The sequence below is a fragment of the Telopea speciosissima genome, chromosome 10 (genome assembly GCF_018873765.1).
Source record: "Telopea speciosissima isolate NSW1024214 ecotype Mountain lineage chromosome 10, Tspe_v1, whole genome shotgun sequence".
NCBI classification, from domain to species: Eukaryota; Viridiplantae; Streptophyta; class Magnoliopsida; order Proteales; family Proteaceae; genus Telopea; species Telopea speciosissima.
The window spans coordinates 63592786-63613546 of NC_057925.1; the positions used below are offsets into that span (position 1 = coordinate 63592786).

General features: G+C 38.6%; 1 protein-coding gene across 1 annotated transcript; it reads left to right on the forward strand.

The window, feature by feature from the left end:
- Positions 1 to 16924: 16924 nt before the first annotated feature.
- On the forward strand, positions 16925 to 19105 carry LOC122643875. The gene is made up of 4 exons (XM_043837446.1): positions 16925 to 17893; positions 18068 to 18504; positions 18657 to 18753; positions 18888 to 19105. The coding sequence occupies exons 1-4, from the start codon at positions 16925 to 16927 to the stop codon at positions 19101 to 19103; spliced, it is 1719 nt and encodes a 572-aa protein (XP_043693381.1). The 3' UTR covers positions 19104 to 19105.
- Positions 19106 to 20761: the final 1656 nt, after the last annotated feature.

The following is a 20761-nucleotide window of genomic DNA, read 5'->3' on the forward strand; positions in this document are numbered from 1 at the left end:
CTAAAAAGGAATGGCCTAACCTTATCCCTAACCTATTAGGCAACTTAAACTGACTAGGAAACTCAAATAGACTCAAAATAGAGTCCTAATGACTTAAAAACAACTTAAACTACTTAAAATAAAGAAGATTCCCTAGTAGCCAATAGGATATAAGAACCTTTTAGCCAATAGGATCACTTCACTTAAATTAAACCAATTGAACCAATTGGATGCAACCAATTTAAACCGGTTCAATTAAAAACACACAATAAAAACTAAGTATTGGGCTAATCCCGTATGCAACCTATATACCCCTATTTCAGGCCCACTAAAGTGGCCTAATACATAGAAAACCCTTGGGAACAAAGGCCCAACATATATATATCCCAACCCTACACTTATTCCCAATGAAACAAGCCCTATTTGATGATGAATCTGCATCACCTTCATTATTTGTCCACGAGTAGTGCTACACATGAGGGGGAGTATTGTTATGACGGGAGTTATGAAGATTATTTCCTATCAGCCAATTCTTTTATGAAGATTACTTGCCTTGCCTTTGAAGATTGTTTGCCTATCTTCTTATTGAAGATTATATGTTTGTCTTCTTATTAAAAGATTATGTCTTCTCACTGAAGATTTGTTATTGTGTATTACTTTCTATTGAAAATATCTTATATGTCTGGAGTTCTTGTCGAAGATTTTTCCCTTCAATTTGTCTGAAGTTCTTCTAGTTGAAGATTTCAGATTTCTGGCCCACAGAGATGATTTGTTAATCTTCCATTGCTGCTATTTTCTGGGCTTTTGCTGTTGTTGTTGATGTTTTCTAGCCTACAGCGATGATTTGTTCATCTTGTACTGTTGTTGATTTCTGTCCTTCGGCTGATATGTTATGCCGCTTATAGCCTTATATTGCTATCTGGATTTCTTCTTCATGAAGGTTTTTTTGTGTTGCTATTACTGGCGGCTAATATGTTTATGTGGTGTTGTGATTGGAGGTTTCTATTTATTGCGGTTCATTTTTTGGGGCTGCGACTGGAAGAAAATTTTCCTGTGAATCTGTTGTTTGCTTTCCACTGGCTTCTACGATGGTTGATATCTGTTCAAGTCTAGATCTGATGGTTATTCTTGTTTTAGTTGCTCCAAGCTAGAGCATAGGAAATATATATGCTCCAGCTTAAGGAGGAATGTCCAGAATATTATTTTAAAGTTTCTGGTTATTAGTGTTTATTAGCTATGGTTATTGTTTATTAGTTATTGTCTACCATAGGGGTATTTTACACTTTATATGTTATTGTTTCTGGTTTATGTGATGAGGCCATGAGGGTGTACATAAACCAAGTGTATACTTGTAATCTTGACTATTGTTCATAGTTGTCACGGCGTCCAGGCAACCCAAGGCATTGGAGAGGGTCCAAAGTCAAGGCGACACCAACTAGACGACCAAGGCGCCTGGACGCCTAGGCAACGCTTGACAACTATGATTCACAGGTATTGTTAAGTTGTTATAAATCTTATTGCCACTGGTGGGGAAGTATCCTCTCTCCTAATTGGTAGTCTCCCTCTCTACCTCTTCTTCTTCTATCAACTTACCCACCACCTTTCCTCATAGTTCAGCCTAAAAAACAGCTATAAATTAGGCTATGCTTCATCATGTCCCTTATCCCATTGTCTGTGGGATTTCACTGGTTTGGCCTTTGGTTTTGCTTGTGTAATCTTTTTCTGTGCTTGATTCTAATTAATTCGTTGTTCACTTTTTTTTTGTTTTGAATGTTGGGGTGGGGGGACCTGGGGGAATGGGGGAAAACTATTAGGGCATTATTTTTAAGATCAACATTATGATAGGGTTATCAAAGCATCCCCAAGCAATACATAGGCATTTTGAGGGATAGACTAACCTCATGCATAACAGTGGTGCTACCAGGAAGTTGACTCTAGGAATGACTTCTCAACAGCTTGGGTAGAGTCAATTGGTGCAACTAGTTGACAACTTCTAAGGGTTTCACAACTGAGGACTCTTGAGTTTGTTATTTTTTAAACACTATCTTTTTTATTTGTTTATCCTTTCTTTTGGCATTCACTAATTCAGAACCATAGTTTTAAACTTGCCCAGATCTCGGCGTGATCTCGGAAAACTCGAAAATCTCGAGCTACTCGAGACGAGTTTACATATGAGACACATAATATGCACACACTCGAATATCTCGACCGAAATTTCAGCGAGATTTCGGTAGTTTATACTGTCTCACCGAAATTTTAGAAAACTGTTATATACTTATATTCCACATTATAAAAAAGCACCAACTCAAGAACACAATTTGAAATTTCGAAGTAACTCAACAGAGAAGGGGTTTTTTTGTCTACAGAAGGAGGAAAACCTTGTATCTTGACTTTTTGGCCACATCATCACTCAATACAACTAGGATACACTACTGGGGGTTGCCACATCACTACAAAGAGATCGATTGTATTGTTGGGAGTTGGGACATGGAAGACTAGTGAAGTAGGGTGTCTATGACTAATGTATTCACTGATGGGTGTCTATGTAATATGCATTTTGAACACTTCACGTGGAGGAGTTTGTAGTAGAAACTTTAAGTCTTTAACTATTTTTTAAATACTTATTCAACATTATGTGTCTTCATTCATTATTGCATAAGTTACTTGTTTTACTTGCCAATTATGTCTCATAGTACTCAAACAATGTGTAGAATAGGCAATTTTACATTAAGGGTTCAACGTTTACTGCCAACCAAGGATGTGAATCTAAAACACCAAATTGAGTGTTCTTTTTTTTACAATTTGAAAATTTAAATTTGTTTATTAAACCTAAAACAAGCTTCCCTCAAAGTTTCGGAGCCAACTGAGGCCATTTGTCCACCGACATATCATACCGAAACCAAAAAAAAAAAAATGCACAAACTCGCCTCGGTCGCCTCGACCTGGTCGAGACACCGAGTCGAGACGAGTTTTTGAACTATGTTCAAAACATGTCTTGCGGTAGAATTTGATATTTATTTCTTTTTTTGGGTATCACATTGGTCAGTGGTATTTTTAAAATAACAACTAATTTTGCAGTTCAGTGACAGTCTCAAATAAGTAAGCATCCACTGTAAGGTAATGATAACCAGTAGAAGCATCTCCCAATTAATGAACCACCCATCCTTAAAAAACCTAAAAATTTGCATGGGTTAGACATCAATATGATTAAATTATTTTCTACCATCTCATGCAGACACCATTTTTTATGTTTTGCTAAAAATTATACCTATTTATAAATATTGTCTTTTAGACACTATAAAGAACAACAGTTTTGATCACATTATCGGACTAAGTTTCATCTTGAACAATCTCTGGCTAGTTGGGTCCTGACATTAACGTAGATGAGTTCCTAAAAAGGGTACCCCTAGAACAATGTACTAGTCCTATGTCACAGGACCAAAGATCTTACTTTTGGAATAATCTTTTAAAATTAGAGAGCTAAGGTAATTTAGAAATTTTGAGATATTTCCACGTGCTGGTGTTGATCAAGGGTAGATTTTGACCTATTTGAGATTATTTTACCAAACTTGTTGACTTACAAGACACTCTGAAACCATCAGTAGCATGACAACAATTTTAAAAGTAACGCAGAAATTGTAGTTTTACTAAAAAACAATAAAGATATAATAAGAAGTCATCATTCGTAGAATCATTGATACAACCCACAAATGAAAATTAAGGGTTCCCTAATGATCGAAGACCAAGAAAATGTGACCATCAAAGCTGGACTGATTCAACATTATCATTTATTCATTAAGTTCAAAGTGGTGAGAAATGAATTTGAAGGGTCAGAGGGGTGCAACTCAGACCAAGACATGAGAAAAAGGAACATAAATTTGAAAAACAAATTTGGTGGGCAGGAGCTCAAGCTCAGATCTTGATGCAGGTTCACTACCTTGGACTGACCCAAACTCGATTGGGAACCCAGACGAAGATGAACTGGGTCCAAATCTGGGTTTTTAGTCTAGTTGGATAATTATTTATTTATTTTCTTTAGGAAATATGCAATCTTTTAATTTCAGAAGTTTAGGTAGGTAGGATATTTGGTTTCCCAATTGTTCTTGGAGGCCTAGGGACGCCCCCGTAAGGAGGAGTGATATGATCTCGATTGAAGGAGTTAAAAGAGCTAGGGACAGGCCTAAAATGACCATAGGAGAAGTTGTGAGGAAGGACATGCATAGTCTAGGTCTTGTACCAAGTATGATCTCGGACAAAGCCTATTAGAGGGCAAGGATCCATTTAGTAGACCCTATTTAGCTGAGATTCTCCTGACTTACTGGGCTTTACCTCGTTCCTCTTACTTGACTCTTACATTTTTCTTTTATTTTCTTTCATTTGTCATTTTCCATTTTGCATTTCTCTTCTCATCCCACATCCCTCTTTTCCCCATCTCTTCATCCCCATTTTTGTTTAGACCTCTGTTTTCCGTATTTTGTTTTGTTTGGATCCGTAGCTGACCCCATTAAATTGGGATAAGGCTGAGTTTGTTGTTGTTGTTGTTGTTGTTCCTTGTTAAAGATTGTCTTCAAGTTTAATAGGTTTCCATTACTATTTGGGTTTCTTCTTTTAAATAGCTTGTATTAGGATGAAATTACAAATTTGAGAATGAAGTGAAAAGTTGAGTTTGGAAAACCTGCATGGTTGTGTGCATGTGCGACTTCCAACCCTCTTCTTTTGCGATTTCCCCTCTCCCAACCGCCCCTCCACCAAATTGGTGTCAGAGTAGAAGGATCCATCTCCTTCCCCCGTCAACCTCTCTCATTCCCTTCCCATTAATCCTATTTCTGTTCCCCTGCCGAGAACTGCGATATAAATAAATCCAGAACCACTGTGACAGCACAGCCCTCCATCTCCCTAAGCCCCTTCCGACTCCGACAGCAACCTCTTATCCCCTTCTTCTTCCCTCTTTGTGACAACGACCCCCCCCCCACAATAAAAAAAGACTTTGAACCACTGAAACTCTACTTCATCCCATCCTCCACTGAAACCCTATCCCCTGATATCAAACAAAACCCAAACCCCTCTCCAAACCAGAAACCAAGAACCCCTTTGATTCTTCTAGGCAGCGTTTGGTAACGGTCTTCGTAAAGAACACCCATTCTTGACCAGAAACGTTCTTTCCCGTTTCTGGTCTAGAACAGCATTCTGTGTATGTATATGACTGTTTGACAAATACGTTCTAGAACTGTTTCAGAACAATATTAGAACAAAATGTCATTTGGTAAAACCTGTTCTTCCAAATTTGATTACAATAATGACATTTCCATCTAATTATACCAAAAAAATACTTGTCAAATCCTTTTCTCTTACCAACCTTAGCATAAATTAAAATATCTCATTAACATAACCAATGTAATTATAAAAATATGTCAAATTATAGTTTTTTAAACTGAAATTACAACTTCAACAACCTAAAACTTAATTTAAGCTTTGGGAATACAAGATAAAATGGATTCACCTGTCATAGAGAGACCCTCTTTCACAATCGGACAATCCAAACACCAAAATCAAGCAAGCAATTTTGGCTGGAAGTGGGTGAATTGCACTACAGACTTGGTGAAAGAAAGAAAATACCTACAGTACAAATTCATTATCTTTCTGCGTTCAATGTCCAAGGAAGTCCATACAACAAAGATCAATTAAATGCAGCAGCCCTTATGAAGTCCTAGGTAGGAGTAATCCCACTAGGAACCAGGGTAATAGGATCACCAAACAAGGCTGCTGGTTTGGCTGGGCAGTTTGAGGCTGTTTAGGGCAAATTTAGGGTTTAGACTAGGGTTAGGGATGAATGTGATACATGGTAATGATCAGCAGATCTAGGGGATTATTTTGATATAAAAAAAAAAAAGAGGATTTGGTTAGGTTTTATAATTCTGCAGATTTAGGGTTAGGGTTTCGGGTTTTTAGGTTTTAGTTTCTAGGCTGAAACTAGGGTTTTAAGATGGAAGTTTGGACTCAGGTTCTGGTCGAGTTTTCCAATGAGGGGGAAGAACACGCGATCAGAATATGGAGGGGAATTGATGGGCAGAAGTGACTGATCTGGGAATCCTAGGGTTTTGGGGTTTTAGAAGGATGAGGGGATTAGGGTTTAGAGTTGTAAGTTGGGACTGAGATGGCAGTCGAGTGGAGGGTCTGCTGTGAGGGGGTTGTGGTCAGATTTTGGATGAAAATTAATGAAGGATGAAGGCTGGACTGGTTTAAGAATAATTAGGGTTTATGAGAATTGATTGGGAGAGTGTAGGTCTAGGTTAGAAGGTGAGAAACAGCAAGGTAGTTGCAGGAAAAATAAATGACTTTACTTGTTTTGCAGGGGATCTGAAAACAGCAAGTAGAATCAGCTTGTAGAAGAAAAGGACCTCCAAATCTACAAGATTCAAGGAGTCGCCGGAATCCACCAGCCCTCACCCTTGATATGACTCACAAGGGCTCCTTGATATTACCCACAAGGAACACTCTCAAAGAGCAAGCAGCAGCATTCATGGCAGCAGCATAAAGAGACGATTTTTCAAAGCATAATAGGTGGGGGAGCCTCTCCCACGATCTCTTATTAAATAAAAGGCCAAAGGCCTAATTCCTAGGACTAATACAACTCTAACCTCCATCCAAAACCATGGAGAAGTACAATTAAGTGATTTAAAACAATTCAAAAAGCATAAGAAGACTCAATTGACCCTAATGACTTAAAAACAACTTAAACTATTTAAAATAAAAGAAGATTCCCTACTAGCCAATAGGATATAAGAACCTCTTAGCCAATAGGATCACTTCACTTAAATTAGACCAATTGAACCAATTGGATGCAACCAATTTAAACTGGTTCAATTAAAAACACAAAATAAAAACTAAGTATAGAACTAAAATAAACTAAACTAAGGCTCCTACTGAAACCCTAGGCTTAGGTTGGCTTCTTCAATTCGAGGAGGCTAGGATCTGCATCAGCCCCATTAAATAGTATCGAGGATCTAAAATTCTAAATTCCTTAGTTAGAAATCTACACCACAGTCTGAACAATTCAATATGGAAAGACTTGAGAGAAAATAAGTACTTGATAACATCTATGTTAAAGTTTACAATGGAATATCTTAAAAGTACAATTGAAGATCACAACTTCTCTGCTCAAAGATTAAAAAGAAACAAGAACATTGGGTAACAATGATACAAATAAACTTTTAAATATAATTTCAGAAAAGCAACGCAATAGCTGCTAATTTCGAACCAATCTTGAATCATAAAATAATAGAAGTTGAAGATAATCAAATTTTCAAATGTAACATCCATTGACCTGAACAGGGTGCAACTTTTAATATAGGGCAGGCTCCCCAACAGTGGGGTTGTGCGGGAGTTGTGGACAGTGTGATAGAGAGAAAGATTTTTTTTTTTTTGGGGGGGGGGGGGGGGGAAATGTGCGGGAGAGTGAGGAAGGAAGACGGATTTGAAGGGAAAAAAAGGGTTAACCTACCTCACCGGAATAGCAGCGATACTACCGATTGGAGCGAGGCGAGCATTTCAGACAACTGTTTTCAGGTATTCCGCAATCGGAAGAAGCTGATGCTCGGATCTCAGGAGTTCGTAAAAAACAGGAGAGGTAGTGGTCACCATTAGAGAGTCAGCAGATCTGGGAGTTGGTTTGGGTGTTGAAATCTAAGAGCGAGAGAGAGAACTCTGAAAATCGAAAACTTAGTTTACATCTCGCGAGAAACAGAGAGAGAGAGAGAGAGAGAGTTGCAGAGAGAGCAAGATCGAGAGAAGAACTCACCTGCACCACTGCTTACCTATGGCACACAAACAAGTTAAACGAAAACTCCTTGAAGGCATGAAACCCCTAAACTACAATCTAAAATCAGAAGTGATACATAGACCAAAACCCATCATATGAAAGAATTCCCCACCTTCAAAATACGAGTCAACCCCACCAATCAACCACCTTTGACGGATGAGGCACAAAGCTAAAGCAGACTCAACTCTGCAAACGAAGAACAGCTAACACTTTCACAGGCCCAAAACAAAGAATCAATCGAAATATATACATCCACATGAGACAAAAAGCTGTCTTTCTCCTTACCCACCACCCCTAACACCCATAACCAACCAATCCAACAGAGTACCATGATCACCCAAAGACAAATACCATTGAGTCACACGTTGATAAGCTCAAGAAAACAAGCAAAATCTCAGATTCTAAGCCAAAGGGGTGGCTTGTTCACACCTAAGAAACAGAGAAGACCAAAGTGGATTGGTGGAACCGTGAAAGATGGGGTAAAATAGGAAAATCACAGAAAATCAGGTGGTGAGAGTTGTAAGCGAAGGGACTTAGCGGATCGTCATCAGTGAACAATGTAAATAAAAATTGAAGAAAAAAATTAGGCATGGTGGCACATACTCCATTTCTAGGGTTTTCAGTGGGAAACCCTAATCGCATAGAGATAGAGGGGAGAGGAAACAGTACAGAGAGAAGATGGAGGGAAACATACCGAGAGATATAGGAAAGAAGAGGGAGGGATAGATATGCTGTGCAGAAGAGAAGCAGAGAACTTACGGGCACAGAAGCAGGAACCTCCTGCTGCTTCGCCAAAGCCGGAAGCAACCTGCTGCTCCACCATGCCTGAAACAAAACCTGCTGCCTCAGTTATTATACATCATAGAAGAGATGGAAATGGAGAATGAGGCATAGTTGGTCCGTATAAATCTCATGGGGTGCATCTTCTGTTGGAATGGTTCAGAAGACATTGACCACCTTTTTTTTGCTTGCCCCTTTACCTCTACCATTTGGAAAAAATCCCTTTCGTTTATCTGGCCTCGCAGTAGGAGACATCTCCCTTTTGCTCGAGAGTGGCTTTGGCTGGTCATGACTTACCTGGATGCTCGATCTGTGACACTATTGGCAAGCTCGTGTTTTGCGCTTCTCTTTACCACATTTGGATAGAGAGGAACCTTAGGAGATGGACCTCCAAATCTCGCTCTTTTGACTTGATTTGGAAAGCCATCTTCTGAGATGTCTCCACTAAGCTTACTTTTCTTCCTACCAAGGCTGTTTTGGACTCCCCAAGGAACAGGCATATTGTTGTGTCCTGGGGTTTAGATAGTGCTCTTTTAAGATCCCTCTCCCCCACTTAGTTGGGCCTGGGATCTGCTCTACCCCCCCCCCGCCCCCATGTTCCCCTTTTTGTACATTCCCCCCCCCTTTTTTTCGGTTCTCTTCTCCTTTTCGCCCCCTTGGGCTTTGGTAATATAATTTTTTATTCACCAAAAAAAAAATATATCTCATGGGGGTTTGGGGGTTTCGGTCAGGGTTTTAAAAAACAGTATTGGCCTCCGAATTAGTAAGAGCCGATTCTGATTCGGATTGAATCGGTTCGATCCAGCAGATTCTAGGCTATTTGGAGGTGACAATGGGATCAGTTTTGGAATCTGGAAAATCGGCTCAAGAATTGGTACCATTCAGGTTGGCATATGAAGAAATGACTAGGAATCGAGGTCGATCTGATTCCGATTCAAGCACTAAGGATTAGGGTCGATAGAAATCGGGATCTGTGTCAATTTTGATACAAATTGGCTGATTCATTGATCCAATTCTCAATTCTTGAAACCATGGTTTCGGTCTTCTAAGATTAGTTCTTAAATTATGTTGGAGGCTCCTAGTTAACCCAACATCTTTGTGGGTTCAAATTTTAAAGTTCATATACTTTGGTAAAAAAGGTTGTTTGATCAAGCTTGTTAGGAAGGAAAGATTTGTTGTTTTTTTTTTTGGTAGCAATAGGCACATTATTGATACTATCGTGTATTACACATGGATGGAGGAAACTAACTCAATTGACCATGGATCAGAAACAGGTCATATTGACTGTCGTACACACAACCGACAATGCCTTCCTTGCCAGGGAGTCAGCCAAGCCTTGCTCCCTTAGAATAAAAGAAAAATTACAATCAGTAAAAAATGATGATAAATGATGAACATCATCCAAAATAGGTTTGAGAGTTAAAGGAGGAGAAGCATCACTGTGTTAGAGATAATTCACAATAGTTTGTTGGTCCGATTCCACCATCAAACGACTATATCCTTCAAAAATCCCTTCCAATAACGTTGATCGTATAGCCAATGCCTCACCTTTAATAGTTGTATGATAATTTTAAGGCATAGACAAAGCAAGCAAAATATCACCATGATGATTCCTATAGATCAACCCCAAACCACCAGAATCTAAATTTTGTTTTAGACTAGCATCATAGTTCACTTTCACCCAATTCTCTTGGGGAGGCTCCCATTGCACAGAACGGTCCAAATGGTATGTGGTTGCCATCATACAGCTTCCACCATCAACACCGAGCACTGATCTTATGTACTCATCATAAGCATTGGTAGAAGATAGTATATTTGTTGAAACAGGAGTTGGCTTGAATCTTCAAGGCGCGTTATAGAGTCGCTTTCCTTAAGAAGAAATTCGTCCCTACTTCCAGATGCAAATAGGTTGCAGACGAATTGTCTCCCAGGATACAATGAAGCCCAAACTTGTTGATTATCTTGGCTGCGTATTGCACAAACGAAGCCAAGATCGATGCCTGAAAGCCTTTTGAGAAAAAGAAAAGCCAGTAGCAGAGAAATCTGTTTCCTGCAGTAAAACAGATTCTTTGCAATATCAACTTTGAGAATGAGGGAGGAGAAGAACGTTTTGGATATCTATCCAAATTTGAAATAGCTCTGGATATTAATAAGCCACTTGGCATCTGTTCCCAACAGATGGATCCTTCCATCTTTGAATCTGGTCCGTTATCGAAGGATTATCTGTGTTACTGTGTGTATATATTGCTAACTTGAAAAGAGATTTCGATCTTTTTGTTTGTTTGCAAGAAAAGTACTATTTGTGTAATGGCTTGGCATGGAGCCTTTTCTATATGTTGCACAGTCGGAATTTCTGAAACAGATGTCAGCAGTAGTAAAGGCAAAGAGTTAGGGAAAGCCCAATGTGTTTAAATATGTTAGCAGCACTCTATATTTGCTGATGTCCTAGTGGAAGAGGCAAGAGTTGCAGGAAAGGGGCGGGATTGCAGAGGGATGGGGGTGGGTGAGGAGGAGGAGGAAGAGGTAGAAGAAGAAGAAGAAAGACGAAGAATCATTTTTTATCAAAAGGTTGCAGGAGCAGGGTGGGGGCAGAGTTGAAAGGAAAAGAAGAAGAAGAAAAAGAAGGGTAAAAGGGTCATCTCGCAAGGACCGAAGGTTAGTTTGGGGATTATGAAAAATGTTACTAAGTCACATCACCACTTAATAGACGGGCACTAATGACAAAGGTGTAATAGTAATTTTTTTGCAAACTAAAGGGGCTCAGAGTGTAATTGGGGAAAATGTAGGGGAGGAAGGTGTAATTAGGCCATAATACAAGGGAGAGGCATGTAATTTTCCTTTCTTCTTTATTTTTTATTTTGGGTAAAGTACACGTAAGGTGCCCAATCTTTGCTAAAATGACTTATGAGGTATTCATTCTTTCAAAAGGGACGTTTGGGATGCCTTATTGGTTTAGTCTATGAATTCACCTAGAGGGGGGGTGAATAGGTGACACAAGTGGACAATGATATCTTTTGCGGAAAAGTGTTATAAATACAAATTAAAAGATAAATGCACAAATAACACAAAGATATATAGTGGTTCAGGGGCATGTAATTTTCCCTTTCTTCTTTATTTTTTATTTTGGGTAAAGTACACCTAAGGTGCCCAATCTTTGCTAAAATGACTTATGAGGCATCATTCTTTCAAAAGGGATGTTTGGGATGCCTTATTGGTTTATTCTGGGAATTCACCTTGAGGAGGGGTGAATAGGTGATACAATCATGCAAGTGGATAATGATATCTTTTGCGGAAAAGTGTTATAAATACAAATTAAAAGATAAATGCACAAATAACACAAAGATATATAGTGGAAATACAAATTAAAAGATAAATGCACAAATAACACAAAGATATATAGTGGTTCGGCCATTATATATGGGATATTTAGATAAGAAAAATAAGAATAAAAATTCCACTTCTCACTTATCTTCCCATTCTCCAAGTCAAACAACTATAGACCAACTTCACTTATAGAAACCACATTCAAGCAAAATGGGAGTCAAAATTTGCCTCTTGGGATATTTTAAAATATGGGATATGCAAAATAAGAATATTAAGAAAAAAAATTCCACTTCTCCCTTTTCTTCCCATTCTGAATGATTAAGGCCTAACAAATTTCAGAGTTGTTCCTAGTCATGACTTACAAAGCATTAGCAACAAAAAAAAAATTCTTCTCAAATCACACATTTCCAAGAAAAAAATCCCAACAAATAAACAATTTAACAAACACAACCCCCCTCCCACCCAGTAAAACTATATAAAATATACACACCAACCTCGAAAAAATTTAAATATATTCGAGACAACCATGATCTATATACTTTTTTCATAAAAAAATAGTCACCGAAAATGAAATTATCATTAGGAAAGAAAAAGGGACCAATTAATTAAGATGCGTCTAAATAAGGCTCTTCTTTTAGGTTTCAGCAGAGCAAGACAGCTTACTGCTAAAGCAAGTTGAAAGATTCCCATTCCCTTTCATTTATTCCCATGAAAACCCAAACGCAGTCTAAAATTTCTTAAAATATACATAAGAAAGTATAACCGAATATCATCATTTCCTTCACAAGAAAAATAACGATACATAAACAAGTTCTGGCCAAATCTCTTTCTTATCACAGAATCCAACAAATGAATGAGTAAAACAGAAGTAAATCCAGACGGAAACATAACTTCAACAAAGTGAAGTTCAGACTCAAATATCCTAACTTTTGAACCAAAAGAACCCGAATGACAGTAAAATCAAAACAAATGATTTTTTATTTTTCAGAGTCACCAACATTAAAGAGAACAGAAGAGAACCTACAATCCATAAAAGACAAAGGAAAAAAAAAACATTTTAAAAGAATGTATAACCAAGAACATTTAGATCAGAACAACTTCTTTTCCATCTCCCCAACCCATTCTCCTTTTTCTTTTTCCGAAATCACTCAGAATAATGGACAACAATTCTTATCAAGATTTCTTCTATTAAATGAATCAAAAATAGCATCCCAATACTTTATAAAATAATGAAAACAAACCAGCTCTGCGTTCAAGAGAAATAAAAGACCATAACAAAGCCAGGTAACAACACATTCCAACAACTCCCAAATATTTTCTCGTTCTGTTCCACTCCAACTTCAGAACAAACACTTGTAAATGAATGAAAAAATAAGCCAACTAGCCCAAACCCACCAGAAGAGCACACATTTTGACACCAAGGAGGAAATAAAATGAGAAGCACAAAACCCAACTCCCCAGATCGCATTTTCTTTCCATCCAAACCAAAAAAAATAAAAAACAGGATTCAATGAAACGAAGGAAGAGAACAAGTATAACTGCATCTGTCAGACTGTCACTGCATTTCTGCATCTTACCTCCGATTCTAGAACCAAAATTTGATCTGTTTAGGCTCAATGTTGGAGAGTATAGGACACTCTCTAATCAGTTGTTGCCTTCCCATGGAGCTTGGCTTGGGGCATTCAGAGTAAACCCTCTCCAAAGCCTCAACCTGCTCAGGCGTATATCTAACACACTTGCTGGAATCCATCTGTTTAGACTCCTTAATCGAGAGCGCCATATATATATCCAACCCAGAAAAAAAGCCAAACAAACAAAGCAAAGCAACGGAAGATTGACAGACCTACAAGGGGAAGTAACAACTAGAGCCTTGGGCACTCTCTACGAGCACTGAAATGACGCTTCCACGTCCTCTCAGGCAGGCTCTCTCCTCCAAGAGAGCCTCCTCTCTCCCACATCAGAAACTCTCCCTAACCCAGAAAAGCTCAGTTGAGAACAAGAAGAATCAGATAGGTAGCGGTCTTATCTTGGACACCCATCTCAAGATAATACCTGACGAGGTGTGAAGTGGAGAGGATAAGCAGAAAAACAGAGATGCCACAAATAAACCAACCCACAAAGACAGAAGAAAAAGAGAGTGGGAGAGAGAGAACAGAGATGGCAAATAAGACCCAGGTGTGACTCGTGAGTGTTTAGCTTTTTCCTTTTTTCCTGAAATACCTCTTTCCTCTCTCTCTTTCTCTCTCCCGAAAAGAACGAAATGTTTCGCTGTTCCTCTCTGAGAGAAAGCAAAAATCACAGTTTCTCTCAGCAAAAACCACCTCTCTGTCTCTCTCTCTCTTTCTGCAGATTTGTTGATGCAAGCTTATGGTGTCATACATGTAGGGGTGCAAGTTTGGCCATGTTGGCCCGAACCCGCCCTGAGCCCGAACAGGGCCTGGGCTAAAGATTTCTGGCCCTGAGGGCGGGTTAGGGCCAGAAATGTCTGGCCCTGAGTCAGGGTCGGGTCAGGTCCGGGTTGAGGCCTCGGGCTCAACCCAACCCTGATGTTGGCCCTGTTTTTTACCCTGCTCTTGGCCCTGATTTTGACCCTGATCTTAGCCCTGATCTTGACCCTGATCTTGGCCCTGATTATGTATAATGAAGTCACTATCATGATATTCCATCAGTTCCCTCCCCGCCCCCCCACCCACCCACCGACCCAAATTTTACAGTTTAATCAAATCAGAGTTTTTGGTCACAGTATCAATTATACACTCTCTAGGATTTCACAATTGCAAAGTTCTGACCATAATAATTCCTGATATAGGATGGAAAGAAAATCTCACTCTAATACATTTCCACAAACATGACATAGGTGCTAGTGTGCTACATCTATAAATGGAAAGCAAGGGGAATAATGGAGTGCATGTAAAACCTGGATAAGAGCTTGATCAAAACCTCATTTTGGATTCTCTATCTTCTCTAAGTTCTTAAAAAATTGATTTACATTTTCTTTTTCTTTTTGTCCTGTTTCCTAAACTCTTGTCCTCACCATTAATCTGAACCCAAATACCTCACTGGCTCATCCATACCCCAAGGTAAAAGGCCTACAATTTTCACCTCTCTCCAAAACACCCTAACCAGAAAACTCTCGATCTTAATGAAGAAATCCCATATGTCCCAACGGCATCCCTTGTTTGCCATTCTTTTTCATCCTTTCAACTTTCAAGTTGAATCATAGTTATCAAGGCGTCGCCCTTGGCGTCCAGGCGGTTTTCCAAGCCCATGGCGATAGGACGCCATTTCGTATGTCGCAAAATGGAGCGCCATGGTCTGCAAGGCGTCGCCTTGGTCACTTTAGGACGCCTATGCTTCTGGGCGGTCGCCATATGTATTTTTTTTTAAAAAGATTTTTGTTTTTTAATTTTTTAATGTAATTGAAGATATTCTAATTGATATAATCTGATTGGTGTGATGCTTTTGGTTCCATGCTCTGAGAAGCATGGAATCATATGTTACAAAAAGAAAAAGAAAAAAACAAAAACACCTAAATCGATTCAACATTTCAACTAATCAACTTAACCCCAAACCCATTTGACCAATTGACCCCAAAAGTTGAAAAACACGAAAAAGAAGAAGAGTTGAGGACTGCGAAAGAAAAATAGAGAAGCAGCGGCAACTTCGAGTCTTTGTCTCTTCGACTTCGACTCCATCGAACACTCAAACCTCACTCCTCAGTGCCCAACTGCCCATTGTCCACCGGCGTCCGGCGACTCGGCGAGGATCTCCAGCGGTAAGTATTGTTCTTTTTTTTTTCTTTTTTTCTTTTTTCCTTCTAAAACCTAAACCCTTTCTAAGTTCTAACCCATGCGGCCCTACTGTTCTTCTTCTTCTTCTCTTCTCCAGCCTCAACCTCCACCGGTGACATATCCATCTTCCACCGGCGTCCGGCAACAACTCCATTAAAGGTAAGTCCGTGAGTCATTCAGCTTTTCTTCTTCTTCTCTTCTATTTTTTGTTTTTTTTTTTTTTTTCTTATGCTGCATTGCTGCAGCTGTTCCATCACTTGATTCACTTCCATGTCCCTCTTCTCCAGCTTCCATCCCCAACGACGACATCTTCAATCTCCACCCCCACGGCAAGTCGACATCTCCAATTCCACGGTAAGAGGTGCCAATTTTTTTTTCTTTTCTTCTTCTAAAATCTAAAGTCTAAAGACTCTAAACCCTGTTCTTCTAAGTTCTAACCTTCTCTGTGACTGTGTTTCTTCCTTTTGGCAGCAGCAACCTCGTACATCGTCCGGCACTATTGTCTTCCATTCCAGCAGCATTTTCCAGCCAGTAAATGTCTTTTTTTTTTTTCTTCCAGTCTCAGTGCTTCACTTATTCTCTTCCTCATTAGTCTAATTATAAATCTGTAATCAGTATTTTTCCTTCCAAGTTCCAAATTTCATTTTTTCCTGATTTTCTTTTCATTTTTTATGCTTCACTGCTTACTTGCTTAGAGTTTCAAATTTCAGCAATGTATTACTGTGTTACTAAATTCCAGCTTCCTATATGCCTTCGGTTGGACTAGCAAACACTTCAATATTTTATTCTATTGTGAATATGTGATAGTTTGATTAGTGATTACACTTTCTATAACATAGTTGTTTTTTTCTTTACTTTTTAAGTTTTTATACACTTTAATTCTCTATATTTTTTATTTTTTTTCTATTTTTTGTCATTGTAGACAACTAAACATCAGACAAAGGGAGTAGTGGAGTACAATGGCCAATGTTGATGGTAGTAGTGGGGCTGAAATATAAGTACAGCGGGGTCAGGGATTGATCCAAGCAAGGATCCGAAAAGAAAGGCCAAGTCTAATGATCCGGGGTGAAAGTATGGATACTGGCCTAATTTAGAAGACAAAAATTGTGTCAAGTGTATCCTCTGTGGGGTGGATACCAAAGGAGGAATAAAAAGATTGAAGCAACACTTGATTTGTGGCTATGGAGATATAGCCAAGTGCTCAAAGACAACTGTCAAAATTGCAAAAGAGATGAGAGAAGCGATCTTGAAAAACAAGAAGAGGAGGATGGAAAATTTGGATGTTGGCGGTGGAGATTTTCATGTTGAAGGATCCGAAGAAAGGCATATAGAGTCCGATTTGGGGGGTGGGGAGTCAAGCCTTATTCCAAGCTCTGGAACAGCTTCAAAAAAAAATAAAGTTGTCATTCAAATGACAGTCAAACAACAAGTAAGGGGTCCCATGGATGCTCATGTAAAGAGGCGGACTCCTGAAGAGGTTGTTGCAGAGAGGCACGGTAAAGGTCCCCAACAGACTACAATGGAGAACTGTATGAGATCAGAGGAGGAAAGAGATAAACTCCGTTCTTACTTTGCAAGGTGGGCTTTTGAAAGTGGCGTTCCATTCAATGCATTGAAGCTAAGGAGCTTCGAGGAGTTGGTTGAGACAATTGGACAATATGGGCCAGGTTTCAAGCCCCCTTCATTTCATGATTATAGGGTTCCTCTACTGAAGTCTGAGAAGGAGAAAGTTGATGAAATAAAAAAGAAACATAAAATCTCTTGGAGGAAAGGGTGCACTCTCATGTCTGATGGGTGGACCGACAGGAAAGGAAGGCACTTGATTAATTTTCTTGTCAATTGTACGGAAGGGACTTTTTTTTTGGGGTCTGTGGATGCATCAAGTCAAATACAAGATGCAAAAATGTTATTTGAGCTCCTTTATAGTAGGATTGAGGAGATTGGAGAGGAGAATGTAGTTCAAGTGGTCACTGATAATGCTTCCAATTATGTTGTTGTTGGAAGGTTACTAATGGGGAAAAGAAAGAAGTTGTATTGGACTCCATGTGCAGCTCATTGCCTAGACCTTATGATGGAGGAGATAGGCAATATAAAAATATACAAGTCTGTGATACTGAAGGGAAGAAAAATTACTACCTTCATCTATAGGCATGCTCGCCTTCTTGAAGCTATGAGGGTACAAACAAAAAGAGCAGACTTGGTAAGGGTTGGAGTAACCAGATTTGCAACACTTCAGAGTTTATTGAAGCACAAGGATGCTTTGAGGAGATTATTTTTTTCTGACCATTGAGAGCAATCTAAGTTGTCACATACAGAGGCAGGGAAGCAAATTGTTGAATTAGTTATTTCCACACCTTTCTGGAATGGTGTGCAGGATTGCTTGAGAGCATCATTGCCTCTTCTTCAAGTATTGAGTATAGTAGATGGAGATGAGAGGCCTGCATTGCCTGAAGTATATGTTGCAATGGAAGAGGCAAAGAAGCACATAATATCAAATTTTAAGGGCATAGAAAGGAAATGGAAGAAGATTGTAAAGATTATTGATAGGCGTTGGACAAGTCAGATGGAGCGACCAATATATTTGGCTGCATTTCTCTTTAATCCAAGCAAGTACTTTAAAGCAATTGAGATGGAATCAGATGAATCTTTAGCCAACTCCTTGATGCATAAAGCAAATGATGCCTTTAATGATGTTCTTGTAAGGATGGTGCTTGATACAACCTTGCAAGACAAGATCAGTGAACAATCTGTTGCTTATACTGGAACTAGAGGATCTTTTGCAAAAGATATGGCGATTAGACAAAGGGACAAGTTGAGTCCTCATAAGTTTTTTTTCTTTTAATTTATATTGTTTAGTTGTTTTACTTGTTTGTATTTTGTATTGTATGTTGATTTTAATTTAAGCTATATTTTTTCTTATATATATTATATATATTTATAGTCGTTTGGTGGGAAAAACATAGAAACTCTACACCTGAGCTTACAAAGCTTGCAAGGCGCTTACTTGGTCTTTGTTGTTCATCTTCTGGTTGTGAGCGCAATTGGAGCATATTTGAGTTTGTAAGTACTTGAGTATTTCAGTACTAAGTTAATAATATTTTTATTTTTATTTTTTGTGTGGTTTTAATGTTTTATGAAAGAATGACTTAAAAGAATAAAAACTAATATTCTCATATTGTTTATTTGTTCTTCAGATTCACACCAAGAAGAGGAATAGGTTAGAGCATCAACGTTTAAATGATCTTGTCTACATCCAGTATAATCGCCGTCTTCAAGTAAGGTTCCAAGAAAGAAAGGAACAAAGCAAAAATTATGATCCACTGGAACTTGATGAGCTAGATTGGAGTAGTGAGTGGATGACTGGGGCATCAGATGATGAATTAGTTCATCCCGGAGATGATCTCACTTGAAGAACTGTATCAGCAGTAACTGGGGCATCTTCATCGCTTTATGGCGCCAATAGAGCGAGGAGGTCTGGACCATCAACCGCTCCAGTTCCACCCCTTCCCTCTTCTTATTCACGGCGTGCTAGGGGGAGGGTTGAGGAGTCTTCAGATGAAGAACTGGAGTTTGGGTTGGAGTTGGATGAACAAGATATGTGTGATGATGAAGATATTGAGGATGATTTTGGTATAGAAAGTAATGATGCGGACAAACAACAGGAGCAAGAAGATTTAAATATGCTTAATTGGAATTGAAATTTGAAGTTGTGAAGTACTTACTGAACAATTTGTTTTGGATTTTGGATGGTTTTGTTTTTTAGACTTTTATTCACTCTAAGTATTTGAATGTTTAAGCTTTAATGATTGCTTAATTTTGGCATTTTACTATTTTAGGTTATGTTATGTTTTCTTTTATTGAGTATTGATTGATAGGGTCACATAAGTAGAAATATAGTGGATGACCTTAGGGCCTGCTGCCTAGGCACTCAATTTGGCATCACAGAGGTAAGTGTACTAATTTACCAACCCTTTATTCTTTATATGTAATAATTTATAATGTTGTTTGATTCTGTGATATTTATATTTCATTATTTTCATATGCTATATTGCATTATTGCTATGATAATATGATGAACTTAGTTTGTTAATTTATGTTTTGATGAATATCTTGCATTGGTTTGACTCTTTAGTATTTATTTGGCAAAGAAGTAGAATTATATAATTTTTAATATGCTATTTGTGCCAAATAAAATGGTTATATAATAAAACAGAACACTAGAACGCTTTGTTCACCAAGGCGCCGCCTTGCGGTCGCCCCATCGCCAAGGCGCTTAGGAAGGCCCTCAAACGCCGTGGTCGCCTTGCCGCCTTGATAACTATGAGTTGAATACAAATCTGAAAACCCTCCACCTAGCATCTCCAAATTCAAAATAAAAAGCAAGATAGATTTTCATGGAAAAGATTAGAATAACCACTTTACTGTGAAGAGCAGAGGAAGAAGAGGGAAAAACCATTGTTACAAGAATCCATGGTTATTGCTATGTAGTTGCTGCTGCTGCTGCTTTCTCTCTCCAACTTCTGAAAGGTTGGTGAAGAAATGAGGTCAATCAATTAAAGGCAAAGAAAAGATAGAGAAATGAAAAGGACAGAACGTTTAATTTAAAGGTAAGAGGATTCTCAAAACTGCAGAAAGATTTTCATACTTAAACCTAATTTAAAAAGATCCTGCAAAAGAACCCATGAGGGGAAAATCCAGTGAGATCTTCTGGAAGTGCTTTCACCTTTCAGAAAGTGTCATCCCTCTTTAAAGCTCTGATCTGTTTATGGGAGAGAGAGAGAGAGAGAGTCCTTTCTTCTCCCCCCTTGATCTGAATTCTGGAAGTAGAGTGTGAGGAAGTGAATAAAAAACCCAAAATACATTCCTGTGAAATTGAAGATACAGAGAAGAAGAATGAAAGTGAAAATTAGCATAACTCACAGTAATCAGTGTACCATGATCCAGCATGAGATGCTCTTCGGATTTTCTCCATTTTAACTACTGGAAACCAGGTTATGAAGATCAGAAAAGTGAGATTGATGAGGGACACTATTGAAGGGATGAACAGACAGGACCTTGATGGTAGAAA

Bases quoted from the DNA above. Each gene is read 5' to 3' on its own strand.
- LOC122643875 (XM_043837446.1), top strand. From the start codon at position 16,925: ATGAGAGAAGCGATCTTGAAAAACAAGAAGAGGAGGATGGAAAATTTG. The intron at 17,894-18,067 runs GTAAGGGTTGGA...AATGGTGTGCAG, and splicing joins AAACAAAAAGAGCAGACTTG to GATTGCTTGAGAGCATCATT. The intron at 18,505-18,656 runs GTTGAGTCCTCA...GGAAAAACATAG, and splicing joins GCGATTAGACAAAGGGACAA to AAACTCTACACCTGAGCTTA.